This window comes from Uranotaenia lowii, chromosome 1, assembly GCF_029784155.1.
Source record: "Uranotaenia lowii strain MFRU-FL chromosome 1, ASM2978415v1, whole genome shotgun sequence".
Taxonomy (NCBI): Eukaryota; Metazoa; Arthropoda; class Insecta; order Diptera; family Culicidae; genus Uranotaenia; species Uranotaenia lowii.
The window spans coordinates 155,112,538-155,127,678 of record NC_073691.1 but is presented as its reverse complement, the minus strand read 5'-3'; the positions used below and the strand labels follow the sequence as shown (position 1 = coordinate 155,127,678).

Genomic DNA, 15,141 nt, shown 5'->3' with positions numbered 1-15,141 from the left:
GCGAGGGTTTCTGCTCTATGACAGTTTGCATGAGGTGTTCTGGTTTATCGTCAAATCTCATTGAGGAAAAAGCTAAAAACTTCCATTTGAGCCGGATTTGTACGGGTTGCAAAAACATTCTATCGAATGCCCGTTTTAAGAACGCAATGGTTTCGATTTCTTCGGTCAATGACGATTTTATCGACTCATTTAAAACGTCGTTGAAAAATGAAATTCATGAGAGCATCCTACAGCTTATTCGTAGAGAAATGCGCTCTGGATTCAAAGATCTTCCGACATCGACAGATACTCCACGCTCCAACCAACTCACTGTACCTGTTCCTAGTACTAAGCGACGACGATTTGAAGAAAACCGCAACTCCACACCGCAACTTGCTGGAATTCATCCGAGCGTATCTGATGAAAGGGTACTTGAAATGGTTCACAGTCATCTCGGCGACCACAATGTTAAAATAAGGAAACTCGTTCCCAGGGGAAGAGATATCAATACACTATCTTTTGTGTCTTTTAAAGTCGATATGCACGCTGATCTGAGAGGTAAAGCTTTAACCACTGAGACGTGGCCTGTTGGAATCCGCTTTAGGGAATTCACCGGAAATGGATCTAGTGAGGTTTTTTGGGCACCGAAACAGCAGTCGCTTCCTCTGAATACCACTGTGCAAACAACTCCATACATAACTCCGAATCAATAACTGCGGCTCTCACGGAGGTTCCGAGCAATGATCCCGTCAATTTTAGTTCAAACGTCCCTTCACCGAATGAAACTGCTTTGTACTACCAAAACGCAGGTGGTATCCGCACTAAAAAGACGGCTTTCAACAGCGCGCTTTCTGCTAGCGATTATGATTGTGTCCTCATCAGAGAAACATGGTTGAATGATAAATTTCATGACAGCGAACTATCATCTAATTACAACATCTATCGGCTGCGATCGTAGTTCTGAGACTAGTTCGGCTCAACGAGGAGGTGGTGTCTTAATTGGCGTGAAGAAGGAACTGAATGCGATTCCGATAACTTTAAATAACTGCGAAAACACAGTTATTTAAAGTTATTTAAATCTTGAACAAACAGTTGTGAAAATAAAAACCGTCCAGTGCTCTCTGTTCCTTTGCTGTATTTATCTTCGGCCTAACAGCTGCCTAAGGAACTATGAATCGCACTTCGCTGCAGTTCAACAAATTATGAAGTTGATCACCATACGGGACTCTGTCATCGTTGTTGGGGATTACAACCTTCCACACCTACAATGGTTCTTTGACCAAGACGTTAACAGTTACTTGCCGACAAACGCCTCATCTGAAGCTGAGATTTTAATGACTGAAATGCTTCTTTCGGCCGGTTTATATCAACAATGCTATATACCTAACGATAATATGCGCATTTCGGATCTGGTTTTCTCGAATATTCCTGATAATCTGGTGATGTTCGAATCTCCCATCGCGATCACTCCTACTGACCGTCATCATAAACCGTTCATCTTATGCATCGAAACTTACCTGGATCTAACGCCGGACGAATACATAGGTGATCTCGATTTCGACTTCAGTAAATGTAATTTTGATCAAGTTGCAGCCGCTTTAGACTCAACAAGCTGGGAACCGATCGGTGATGCGGACGACGTTAACACTGCCGTTAATGCGTTTCATGAAAATGTTTATTCCATTTTAAAACGAATCGTGCCCCTGAAGCGTCCACAGAGATACCAGCCATTCAAACATGAGTGGTGGAACTCTGAGCTTAGACGACTGCGTAATCAGCTACGAAAAGCCCGCAAGCATTACATCAAAAACCGAACCGAAAACCAGAGACATCGTTTGAGAAGCTTAGAACGAGATTTTAAAGCTATGAATGAGCAGCTCTACCGACAGCATATCTTGCGTCTGCAAGAGAACCTGAAAAATGACCCCTCATCATTTTGGAAACACTTTAAAAACAAAAAACGAAGCGCAAAGATTCCTGTCGATGTTAGTTTTAATGACGTTACTTCCGTAACTTGACGGAATCTACGAACATGTTCGCCGATTTTTTTCAAAGTGTCTTCAGTTCCTCCGACATTGTAGCAGACAGCAACTACCTCGCATCCATACAATCTCACAACGTGAACTTACCTTTACCTTGCCTCACTGAACAGGAAGTATACGAACAATTGTTCGCAGTCGATCCATCTAAAGGTCCTTGAAAATGTGACGTCTATTCTCGACTTAGGTGTAAAAATTGATAACAAGCTTACATTTTCCGAGCATATTGCACTTACTGCAGCTAAAGGATTCGCTACTCTCGGCTTTCTGCGTCGAAACACTTACGAATACGATGATATTTAAGCTCTGAAAGCTGTCTATTGCTCTTCAGTACGTAGCATCTTAGAGTACGCTGCCCAGGTGTGGGCTCCCTCTCAGAGCACACAATGCTACCGCCTCGAACGTGTTCTGCGAAGTTTCGTTAGGTACGCTTTACGACGCCTCGCTTGGAATGAACCACTTCAGCTTCCTACTTATGAGCAAAGATGTGCATTGATAAACTTAACCACACTCAAAAAACGCCGCACCGAACTTCAGCAAACCTTCATCTGCGATGTATTTACCTACCGCGTTGACTCAGCGTACATTCTACAACGGGTCAACATGTATGCATCCACTAGGACAGTTCGGCAACGTGAATTTCTCTGGATACCTTACCACCGTACTACTTATGGAAGAAATCATCCGATAGATAAATGTTGTGACCGTTTCAATTTAGTGTACCATCTGTTCGATTTTAACATGAGTAAGCGTAGTTTTAAATTAGCTGTGAGCAGATTCCCTTAGTTTTAAAGATACTATTCTGTACGGTTATTTTCAACCAAAGACAAATCAATAAATAAAAAATAGACAAGTTATTGAAGGGGCAGGCGAAGCTAGGCTGAAGAAAGATGAGGAGACCAGTTTTGCGCAGTGCCCAAGTAACCATAAGTACTGAAGCTTTGCATTTTTATAGTTTTATACCAGCATTCAAGTGCTCAGTTACATTATATAAGCACATCAAGTGCAATTTTGCATAACGCCAGCCCTTCGAGTGCTATGCTGCATCATATTAGTACAATACCACTCTTTTAAAATGCAACTAGCATTTTATAAGCGAATATAAACAAATAACAAATTTAGTATCATAATAAATATTTTCCGCTTAGTTGCGCCTCGTTTGAACGTTTTTAGCATTTTCTTAGCATTTTACCCGCCAACGCTGTATACAGTGAGCGAAATAAGAATAGTACCACTATGTGTTTTGTTTGTTAAAATATGAATGATTGAAAATTACCAAAATTTTCTTCTACAATTTGTTTTGAATTGTTTAACGGATAATTCAAGCATAAGTTTATTTTTTTTGGACGTATCAATTGGCGTTGAGGACCAAAAATATAAAAAAGGTGTGAAATAAGAATAGTACCACTTGTGTTTTTCAACAAAAACAAGATTAGACTGTGTAAAAGTGAATAATAATGCTTCTACGAATTATTTGAATAGATAACTGCATTTTAATGATTTTCAGGAATTTCAAAGATTTTCAAAGGTTTTAAGAGATGCTCCTTTAGCGTTTAGGAATCTGATATTTGAGCTACAATACTTTATCAAACTGCTGGATTTCTTCATTATCATCATGTATGTCATGTAATGACGAAAAATAGATTTGAGGCTGAATTTGAATAAAAAAAAACCGGCTACAGGCATAAATATGTCTTAATCATGCGGGATTTTCGAAACAATTGTCCAGCATTGACATTTAGCTTCAGTACAGCACGACCTTTTCTAACTGCACGAATCCCAACGTCTTTGTAGCTATCCTTCATCTAAACAAAAAATTTCAACATTCTTCCCAATCCACAGCTCTAAATGCAATGGAATCATCCGGTCACGGTGCAGCACCGTTATCGCTGGTCATGACGCCCACACCATCGGCCGCAACGCCCCTTACCACCCACACTCCGAACCCATCGATGTATAAAAGCCCTATCCGTCCAAAGGGTCACTACCGGTCATCGTCCCTAGAAAACAACCCATTCGCGCCGCTCGGGTCCGGCGGAAAAACATCCCTCAGTTTGGCACAACCAAACTTTACCGGCACATTAAAGTCCCGACGGGAGCAGAAACGGATATCGGACTTCTTGAGCAAACAGGCTGCAGGCGGTGGATCGTCCGTCGGAGGATCGTGCCTGGGTCTGACTAACCATCAACAGCAGCAGCGGGATCCAAACGAGAGCAGTATACGTAAGGCACACTTCGAGAATATTCGGGAGATCTTCGAAAAGAACAATAGCAAAAATGCTCTCAACCACAAGGCTGCTTCCACCGGAAGGATCAACGGAAGTCTTCCGGTAACCCCGGGAGCATCGACGATCCACGATCCGGGATCACAATCGGTGACGTTGTCTGCCGATGATAAGCCGCCTAAGATTCAGTCTTGTAGCGGTATTCTAGAAAAGGTTTGTAAAGAGTTTGGCGAGTTCGGCGAGAATTTTTTCAAGCTGTTTTTTTCTTTTAGGGCAAACAAGTAATACGACCGATAGCGTTCAAACCAGTTCCTTACAAATGTAACACACCAAATTTCGTCACCAATGGCTCCATGTCCAGCAGTGCCATTATGGGCAATGGAAGCGGACGTCTTACTGACTTAGGGGACCGTTTCGGGTCGACACCATCGTTGGGTCCCCCGATGAGCATTCAGTACAAATTCGGCAGCACGACAGATCTTCATCATCATCATCATCACCATAACATGCAGCATTCTTTACATGGAAGCGGCACTCACGGGACGTCCGGAACAGGTCCCAGTAGCATGAACGCAACTCCTACCGGATCTTACTCGATGCACCATTACGGTTCGCTACATAAAAAAAGCTCGGGAATGACGTTCAAGACCTACGATAGTCTAGAGTCGATTCTCAAGCTACCGGACAGTATGATCGCTAGCTACCCCAATCCCAGTACAAGGTAAGCTCATCCGTAACACAACTCTAGCGCAAACTCAGTCGTCAACTGTTCAACTTTTGTTTCAGTCAATCCTCGGGCCTGTACGCTCCTGCCCATGATCTCCTGGACACGCTTGCCCCGTCACCGTCCGATTCGGGCATATCCGAACTAGAAGCCGCACTACGCGATCGAGACTCGGAACTGGCCTTTCTGCGACAAACCATGGAACACAATGAGCAAGTAATATTCAAAGTACATCAGGTTGGTAACGCCTTATGAGCGGCTGGACTAATCTGTCGTGTGTTCCTGTTTTTCTCCCAAACAACTATCACTGAATTACTCGAGATAGTCCTCTTTAAATTAGGAAGTGTATTCGAAAAAAATGCAACACTATGTTTTGTGAATAACTTGCATGGACAGAAAATGATGAAATTTTCAGCGAATCTTCCTGGTAACGTTATGTTTACATGAGCAAATTTTTGTGATGTTCTTTCACAAGTGGTGTGTGGTTTTTTAGATAGCATCCAATGAAGAAGTCTTTAGAAGTCATCTATAATACATACATAATTCATAGAACCACCCTTTTTTTTTAAATCAAGGCTATTCTTGATTGCATTCTCTGTTTCCTGAAGCTTGGTCTTCAAAATAACTCAAAATTGTTGATTTTGTCGAAGTAATGACGAATTTTGCCGATTGTCCTCGTTCGGCACGAAAACAACATATTTGATTTTTTATCACTCCATCAGTGTCTGTTTAATGGCACGATTCCAGATCCAACTAAAACCGAGTATAAAAGTTTTGGGACCTATTGAAGTGCTTAGCAGGTAACACAGTCGCACTTGAAGGTAGTTTTCTTTGGATATTTGTCCATTCATCGTCTGAATCGTTGAGAAACACTGATTTTTAATTCATATAGATCGTTAGACTCCTTTAGTACTAGACATGAAATTTTTCAAATATTTCTCTTTGTTCATCTCCAGAAAATACAGGCGAGACTTGTCAACGAAAAGGGTCTGGCTTAAAACTTGCCAGGTGACCGCTAAAGAGTTCGTTTCGCTGTTTATTACGCAGTACAACTAGCAGTACAACAGTTTTGCGCTCGACATGACCACCGAAATGAATTCAGGCCTTATTTTAAGTCAACTAGACGAACCATTCAGAAAAATTTATCTTTCTTAGCACTTCCTCTGTTGATATTTTCGGATTGAGCTTGAAAAAACGTCTCATATTTCTTAACTTCATGGAATCAATCATCTTCACTTTTATTCAAATTTTAGCTCACAATTGATTCATCTAGGACTTCTTCAATAATGGTATGTGTGAATTTCGGTCGAATAGTTGATTTCCAACTGTTTTCGGGTCTCCCACTGGGACTTTCCTGAATTGGTCTCGATCCTGCCCAAAAATGTTGTCAATGAACTTCAGTATTAGGCGATATCTCAAAAACCACTTGACTGATTGTAACCTAACTTTGAACACGTACACAATACATTACTAGGTAGCTTCACTGAAAATTTCATTAATTTCCATCCATGCATTCAAAAGTTGTGAAACAGGTTGAGCACCACTGTCTTTCAGTGAGTGTTGCACGGCTAACTTTTACCCAAAACACAAACACGCAAAACCCAAAACATGTAGCTATAACAATAATTTACTTCCACAAGACATTTTAAAAACCTAAGCTAGCTTAACACTATCTACTCACGGGCTCTTTTCCTATCATAGCTCACAAACTTTACATCCCAAACGCACAACAGTCATATCACAGCTATCGGACGGCACAGGTTTATCACAGCTGAATATCACGCGAATATCTGGCAACACTGTCTGGTTGCTCTGCTCCACGGGTACGCACCGCTGCCCGGAGCACCTCCGCAGACTGTTTCCGGCTGGATCCAAATCGTTAGAATCTCACGGCGTCGGGAATTCCGTTCTCAAAAAACGAGACTCAAAAAAGCCAGAAGTGGCACAAAAACCGTGTCCCGAAAAAGAGAATTCAGCTGTCCAGAAACGACCCTGTCGATTATCAATCACCTATTAGCATTGGTTTCTCCCACACAATCTACTAACAACTCACCCGATTGGGGTCGTCTTTCCTGCGCAATTTTTCGTTCCGACCGTCTATCGAATGAACTTCTCGGAGGTTGGTGGCCTTCGCACTGGGCTCTACAAAGTTGTATGCATGACGGAACTGGTTGGCATAGGGATCTTTTACCCTTTTGTTGTGTTTGCTGTTGCTGAGTTTTTCTTTCCGCCTTCTATTTCTCGCTTTTGGCGCTGCGGTGATCTATGATGAAAGCAACTTGCTTGGAATGACCATTCGGGGGAATATTTCTAATTTTACCTTCGGTTTTACTCTGCTTGCTCCTTGACCCACACTATCTGTTTTGTAAATACCAATGTATATTGCTGTTCCTCAAAAGAATTTCAGCCTGGTGTCACCTTTAAGCGATGCCGCTACAAGCGCTCGTTCTCCGATGGCTCCGGTTCCACGATGCAGACGAATGACGGGATGCTTTTGCCGACGAAATTATCGCGAAATGCAATGGTGAACATGCAGAACCGATGAAACGTTTTCGACCAAGCCTTTTTTCTGTTCGTTTCTCCTTGTTTACGTTTTTGTCCCACGTGCGCGTTTGACGTATACACTCTAAACTCTAAACACTCATTCTTTGGTTTTTGTTAACTCTAATGGTAGGACACACTCAGAACTCAATAGCTACATGAACTTAACAAAACGAAGTGTTGCCATTTTTTTTTCGAATACACTCCTTACAAACCATTCTCTCTGTCAGCCTCTCATTTTCTTTACCTATCCTTTCGTACCTTTTCTCTGTTTCATTTCACACAATTAATACAACAGTTTTGAGTATTTAGACAGATATTACACACATTTTTTTCTCTTCACTTCCTTCAAGGACAAAGAAAAACACTGGGAACAGGAACTCAATCGCTTGAAGGCGATCCACGAAAGCCGACTGAGAGCTGGGGCCCAGAAGGTCCATAAGCTGGAACAGCTGCTTATGATGCAAACCTTCCAACTGCGACAAGACAAGAAGCGACTCCAGGAAGACATCAATAGGATACACACCGAATGTTCCCTGGCCAAGGAACAGGCCGAACAACAGAAGGCAGAACTGTGTCGGCTGAAGCTGACCGAGAAGGATCTACGAGAGCAGAACGGTGATCTGCTGGATGAGATTCAAATGTTGAGGCGGGTCATCAGCGATCTAAAGGAGCGCCTGGAGGAAAGCGAGTGGAGCCTTTGCCAACGGAATGGAGAAGTAGCTCTCATGAAGACACAGCTCAAAGATGCCCAGGTATTTGCGTTATTGAATATCTTGCAAGGTTTACCCAATAACCGTAACCCTTAACAAATCTTTACAGTCTGAAGTCACCTCGAAGGATCAAGAAATTGTCCAATTGCGGTCAGACATCAAGTCGCAAAGTATCGATGATATTAGCATTAAAAAATCTGAGGTAAGTAAGACGAGTCACTTGAACTTATCATCCAAAATTATCACTTCTCACTCTCTCTTTTGGTTCAGATAAAAAAAGAGCTAGACATCGATCTGGAGCTGTCGCAGCTTAACCGAATGATCATCTTTAAAGACCAAATCATTGTTGTGATGAACAACGAAGTTCAGAAGCTGCGTAAAGAGCTTTCTGATCTGTCGATCATGCGTGGCTATGAAGGCGCACCTACCGGCCGGTATTCTCGCTACAAGAAGAAACTCGACTACATTGCTCAACAATTCGAGGAAGCAAATAAGAACGATAACATGTCTGGAAATCAGGGGCTTATCACCGGAGGTGATAAGAACAACAATCTTTCATCGGAAAAGCACTCGGATGAAAATCCCGAAGATGAAGATTGCAAACAGGATGTCTCAGTGATCAGCAACGAAATAATTAAGAACTACTACAATCACACGCTGGACCTGAACAAGAAGCTATTTCTCAATACCCAGATCTGCAACTACTCGGACGAAGACAAATCCAGCATCATAGAAACATACAACGCCAAGAACATCACGCTGGAATTGGATAGCTTGGTGACCAGCAAAAAACCCAAGACTGTTTCATCTAGCGATGAAGACAATGGCAAAGATCAAACGGACAGCTATCAGCAGATTTCGTCCGACGATGACTACAAATCGATGACCCCGACGCACGAACCGGAGGATGATGAAGAAGATGGTAAGGAGAGAAAATCAACAGTGAGCGACAAACAGGATGCATCGCCCAACAAAGCTGCCACCGTCCGCAAGGATTCTGAGGCTGTGCAGCACTTGGATCAGCTTCGACGGCAGTTGCTCGATTGTCGAATCGAGTTCGAACAAGAGCGGCTCAAGTGGGCCGACGAGAAGGAAAAGGTGTTGGTCTACCAAAGGCAGCTGCAGCAGAATTACGTTGAAATGTGCAAGCGCACGGCCGCCCTCGAGGAGAAACTGAAGACAATCGAGAAACAACCAAATTAATAGGCTGAGGCTCTTTTGTGTTGCCAACGTCAAAAAGGAACCAGAATAGCAAGGAAATCGTTTGAACTCAAGAATAGCACTTTCTATGTATAATGGAACTGAATTAAAAGCTTACATATACAACTAAATACATGTTTTGATAGTGAAATTCAAAAGCTTTCAACTGTGTGTTAACTATTTTTCGATTAGTATTGTTACATAATTTATAGACGTGTTTATCCTTCCTCTCGATGAACTGCTACTTCCCCAAGTGTACGATAAGATTTCAAAACTATTCATGCTTCTACTTATGGAGTATATTTACTAGGAATTATATATATTCACTATCTGTACATTGTTGCTCTCTAAACCTTATTGATTTTTTCTAGTTTTAAGCTGGATTAGGCGGTTTGAATTCTGCCGAACCAAACAACCCTTATAAACGAAATAGAAAAATAAAGGTTTCCTTATAAAGTTTAAATATCGAGAGAATTATTGCAGGTTAGATCCGAAAGGTCCTAGTTTATGATATTTTTTTCAGTTCCTGTGACATTTTTCATGATTTAGGTAGAAGAGCGTAACAAATCGCAATTACGGGTTGCAATTCTTCTGATCTCATTCGAAAGATCGTGAGCAAAACCTTCTTTGTATGTTTTGACAAAAAGTATATATTGAGTTTATATTACCAAATCTTAGCTTAAAATTGGGACATTTTCCAAAAGCTGCACTAAAAATTCAAACCCGATCATCTCAGGGTGGGGTGGACCAAATTTCTAGCCGGTCGAGTAAGACGCTACGTAAGGCTTGCGAATTGTGACAACCACCCACCGCCATTTGTCGCCGTCCAACGTAGTTCGAGACGCGGGCTTTATAGAATACGGATTACGAGACGAAAGGTTTCTTGGTTTTGTTGGGTGATATCACCATCATTCGATTGGGTGACGCAGGACGGCAAAAGAAGTTATTGTTGGAGAGTGAAACTTTTATTTTCCATTATTTTACAAATTGCAGAAGACATTGCTGCTTTATTTATTTTAACAATCTATTGATTGAATTCTTTGTGATTTTTTTTCTTTTATTTTGACCTTTGTTAATTCGAAACAAAAAGCAATGGCCATGTTTGGTACCATCGACCCGTACGTTCCGGGCACTTCTTTTCCCAACTATATTGAACGTTTGGAATATTTTTTCTCGTGCAATAATGTTGCGGAGAATAAGAAAAAGATCTTTTTTTGAGTTTTTGCGGAATGATCGTATTTGACGAAATAAAATTGCTTTTTCCCGCGGTGGATTTGAAAACGTTAGAATATGAAGAAATTGCTAAGAAATTGAAGGAACGCTACGACAAAAAGGACGCAGAGTTACATGCGTAGGTTGTCGATTCATTAATCGAAAGCAGGGTCCAAATGAATCGAATGAAAATTTCATTTTAGCGGTTAAACTATTGGCCGAGGCCTGTGAGTTTGATGGCTATAGGGACAGAGCCATCCGTAATAAGCTTGTGATGGGGGTTCAAGATAAGGACTTAAGGAAAAGGCTTTTAAATGAAGAAAACTTGACGCTTAAGACAACTGAAAGGATGCTGAAAAACTCTGAGCGTTCTTTCGACAATGAAAGGTTTATGGAGGTCGAAAATATCAATTCGGTTAAATACAGACTAGGTGAGAGATACGACAGGTCCCTGAGAGAAGATCGAGATAAAGTGCGAGGTCCAGAAGCCGGGACAATGATCGGTTTAGCAGAAATTATGGTGCATACAAGAGCAGGTCTCCTTCGGCAAGTCGTTCAAAAGCTAGAGGGCGATATGCGAATTTCAAATGCAACTATTGTGGCGAAACAGGACACGTGTGGAAGTATTGCTTTGAAAGAAAAAGGAATCAAAAGAGTATGGTAAACTTTGTTGACGAGAAGACTAGAGATTCACCGAAGGAAAACGTGCATGACTATTTCAAACGACTGAGGGTTGACTATAGCAGCAGCGATGAATCAGGTGATTATCCCTGCTTAATGATAAAATCTATTACTGATGTTAGTGAACCTTGTCTTCTACATATTCAAATTTTTGATAAATTTATTAGGATGGAAATCGATAGTGGTTCGGCGGTTTCGGTAATAAGTAGAAAGGATTTCCTTAGAAAATTTAGAAAGCTACCTGTAAAAAATAGTGACAAAAAACTGATGGTTATCAATGGTTCAACTTTCAAAATGTTTGCAAAGGTTTTAGTAGACGTGTTTTTTAATAAAATATCAGCACGTTTAACTTTGGTGATTTTGGATGGAGAACATGAGTTTGTTCCGCTTATTGGTAGAAATTGGCTCGATATTCTTTGCGATGGATGGAGAAAAATAATTTTGAATGTTGGGACAATTAATAAGATTGAAATAGGAAGTCTAGAGGAGAGGTTTATAAGAGAAGTAAAAAATAAAAGATAATGGTATCAGGTTGGTTATAGACTCTTCTAGTGCCAGTATTTTTCAGCAGATTATGGAAACCGTACTGCAAGGAATTGATTATGTTTTTGTGTATCTGGACGATGTATTGATTGCGGCAAGAGACTTTGAGGATTGTCAAAGGAAACTTGTAATGGTTATTGAAAGACTTTCTAGAGCAAACATAAAAATTAATTTTAAAAAATGTAAATTTTTTGTATCGGAGCTTCCTTATTTGGGTCATATAATAAGTGATCAGGGTTTAAAGCCAAACCCGGAGAAGATTGCTACTATCCAGCAAGCTAAAGTACCAGAAAATGTAACAGAACTTAAAGCTTTTCTGGGTCTTATTAACTATTATGGAAAATTTGTGTCTAATTTAGCAATTCAGCTAAGTCCATTGTACGATTTGAAAAAGGATGCTTGGTACGTTTGGAATTCAACCTGTGATAAAGCTTTTAATGACTGCAAAGCTCAATTACTTAACGCGGATTTTTTGGTTTTTTATTATCCCCATTTACCAATTGTAGTTTCGGCTGATGCCTGCTCTTATGGGCTTGGAGGAGTAATATCTCATGTGATAAATGGAGTTGAAAAACCAATCTGGTTTACCTCATTTTCGCTAAATACAGCCGATTTTACACCTTGAAGCTATGGCTATTGTTTCGACAGTCAAGAAGTTTCATAAGTTTTATTATTTACACGGATCACAAGCCTCTACTAGGTATCTTAGGAAAAACTGGTGGACATACTATTTTCGTAACAAGGATTCAGCGGTTCATAATGGAGTTGTCTATTTATGAATTTGAAATCTTATACAAACCTTCGGAGAGAATGGGAAATGCGGATTTCTGTTCGAGATTCCCATTAAATATTGAGGTTTCAAGAAAAGTGGACTGTAATTTCGTTAAAAGTTTGAATTTTACGAATGATTTTCCTGTGAACTTTTCATTAGTGGCGGCTGAAACTAAAAATGATAAATTTCTACAAAGTATTATGTTTGTTTGAAAAACGGTTGGCCAAATAGGATGACTAAAGAATTGAAGGATGTATACTCTCAGCATTATGATTTAGAGGTACTAGATGGCGTATTGCTTTTCCAGGAAAGAGTTTTCATTCCTGTATCTTTGCATAAAAAAATGCTGAAACTTTTGCATTCCAATCACGTCGGGATCGTCAAAATGAAACAGTTGGCTAGAAAAAGTGTTTACTGGGTCGGAATAAATAAGGATTTGGAAGCTTATACTAAAACTTGTGAAGTTTGCGCAAAAATGGCTGTAGTTCCGAGGAAAAATGAAACATACACCCATAGAAGAGGTTGCAAAAATCCAATGCCTATTTAGCACATCTCTGTGCCGATAATGCGCTGAAATGTGCACTGTGCCGAAGATGATATGTTTGAAAAACCGTAACTGGCATAAGGACTCGGCTCCCAACTAAAATGATGCATGACCACTACATTCAAGCAAAACAAGAAAAACATTTTATGGGATTTCCTTCCTATTGGATAATTCATCCCAGAAACAAGAAAATAAAAATATAAACCACGCCCGTAGGGAGATTCGAACTCAATTTACTAACTAAATGGTCTTGCCAGACCGACATCTTAACCAGTGTACTATTTGAGCTTCATGCAGGAAGAGGGATATTTGTCATAGGCATTCTGCCACCGATCAATCACAAAAGAAACGCACGACAGTGGCTTCCCGGCGTTAGGCCTCCTTTCAAGGTATTCATTTGTCTTGCGATGGAAACGGGAAAGGGAACGGGAGTGGAGGAAACGGGAAACCCATTGAATGAGAACTGTGCTTTGCTTACTGCCTGCTATTACATACACACGCTACATATACACAGCTGCTAAAGCCGGGCGCTTGGCCGATGCTTGTTTGCCGGTGAATTGAAGGAATATATTCTTGTTGCTTTTGCTACATACACACGCACAGCTTAGCCGTGGTTGTTTGCCGGCGAATTGAATTGAAGGAATGTTTTTTTTGTTGTTGCTTTTACTGCATACACACGCACAGCTCGGCCGTGGTTGTTTGCCGGTGGATTGAAGGGATTGAATTAGAAGGATGTTTTTCTTGTTGCTTTTGCTACATTCACACGCACAGTGCTCGGTTCGCTGGCTGCCTGGTGTTGGCCGGTATTTATTTCCATCCTTCTTCGTCTTGTGATGCGATAGGGAGGGACGTGAAAGCGTTTTTTTTTTTGTTTCTTTCAGACATACGCAATTCGGTTAACTTGGGAGATTAATGCCGGTGGGATCAAATCGAATCAGCACCGATCGCGTTATCTTCTTGTACCAATGATGCTATGTAATTGACTACACGCCATTGGCACAGAGGCTGAATTTTGGGTGTACAGTTGGATACCCACTACTAGACCATTTAGTCGAATCCATACAGATTTTTTTTATTTTGAAAGGCATAACTTTCTTATAATAATTGATAGTTATTCCAAGTGGCTTGAGGTTTATATTAAGGTTGCCAGAATTTTTTCCACTCCCATCCGGGCCTAGCAATTCCGGGCGTTTTTTCAAAAAAACCTGGCAAAATCCGGGCATGGATTTCAATTTTTCAAATCCAAAAACCGGGCAAAATTTAGATGTTATTGTATATAAAAGCAAAGAAAAAATGCAAAAAAATGAAATTAATATTTCATTAATGTAATTGCAAACTTCCAAAAACTTTTTGGAACACTTAAATATTTAAAGGTTTATAAAAGTAAATCAGTTAAGTTGTTTGAAACAACCGTTGAAAATTTCCATACCGTTAATCGATTTTGCTGAAACTTACTCAAAAACCTTGATTTTTTTTTTTTGCTTCTATGTGAGAAATGTGAAAAAAATTCGGGCAATATCCGGACTTTTTTCACGATATCCGGGCAACCGGGCCGGACCGGACTTTTTCGAAATTTCGCATCAAATATCCGGGCAAACCCGGATAAAACCGGGCAATCTGGCAAGAATAATTTATATGATGAATTTCGGTATAGACTCAAATAAGGTTTTGAAAAAGTTCACTGATTTTTTTTTTTTGCGAGATTCGGTTTACCGGATGTCATTGTGTCTGATAATGGTCCACTTTACAATTCTCAACACTTCATATCGTTCATGGAAAAGCAGGGAATCAAGATATACAAAAGCCCACCGTATCACCCACAGAGTAATGGTCAGGCGGAGAGACTAGTGAGAGTAGCGAAAGAAATACTTAAAAAGTTTTTGTTGGACCCTGATATGAGAAACATGGATATGCAAGATAGGTTGGATTATTTTTTATTCAGTTACAGGAACAGTTGCTTATCAGAAG

At 40.5% G+C, this 15,141-nt stretch overlaps 1 protein-coding gene across 4 annotated transcripts in view; it reads left to right on the top strand.

Moving 5' to 3' along the window:
- Positions 1-9,884, top strand: part of LOC129740620 (leucine zipper putative tumor suppressor 1) — a 175,664-nt gene extending 165,780 nt beyond the window's left edge. For 3 of the 4 annotated variants that reach the window (XM_055732332.1, XM_055732333.1, XM_055732334.1), the window contains 6 exons: positions 3,861-4,456; positions 4,516-4,964; positions 5,030-5,204; positions 7,862-8,263; positions 8,331-8,423; positions 8,492-9,884. In XM_055732332.1, coding sequence (XP_055588307.1) covers positions 3,872-4,456; positions 4,516-4,964; positions 5,030-5,204; positions 7,862-8,263; positions 8,331-8,423; positions 8,492-9,424 — 2,637 coding nt within the window. In that variant the 5' untranslated portion in view covers positions 3,861-3,871 and the 3' untranslated portion in view covers positions 9,425-9,884. The remainder of the gene's footprint in view (positions 1-3,860; positions 4,457-4,515; positions 4,965-5,029; positions 5,205-7,861; positions 8,264-8,330; positions 8,424-8,491) is intronic. The other variant, XM_055732335.1, reaches the window with a different exon arrangement.
- Positions 9,885-15,141: the final 5,257 nt, after the last annotated feature.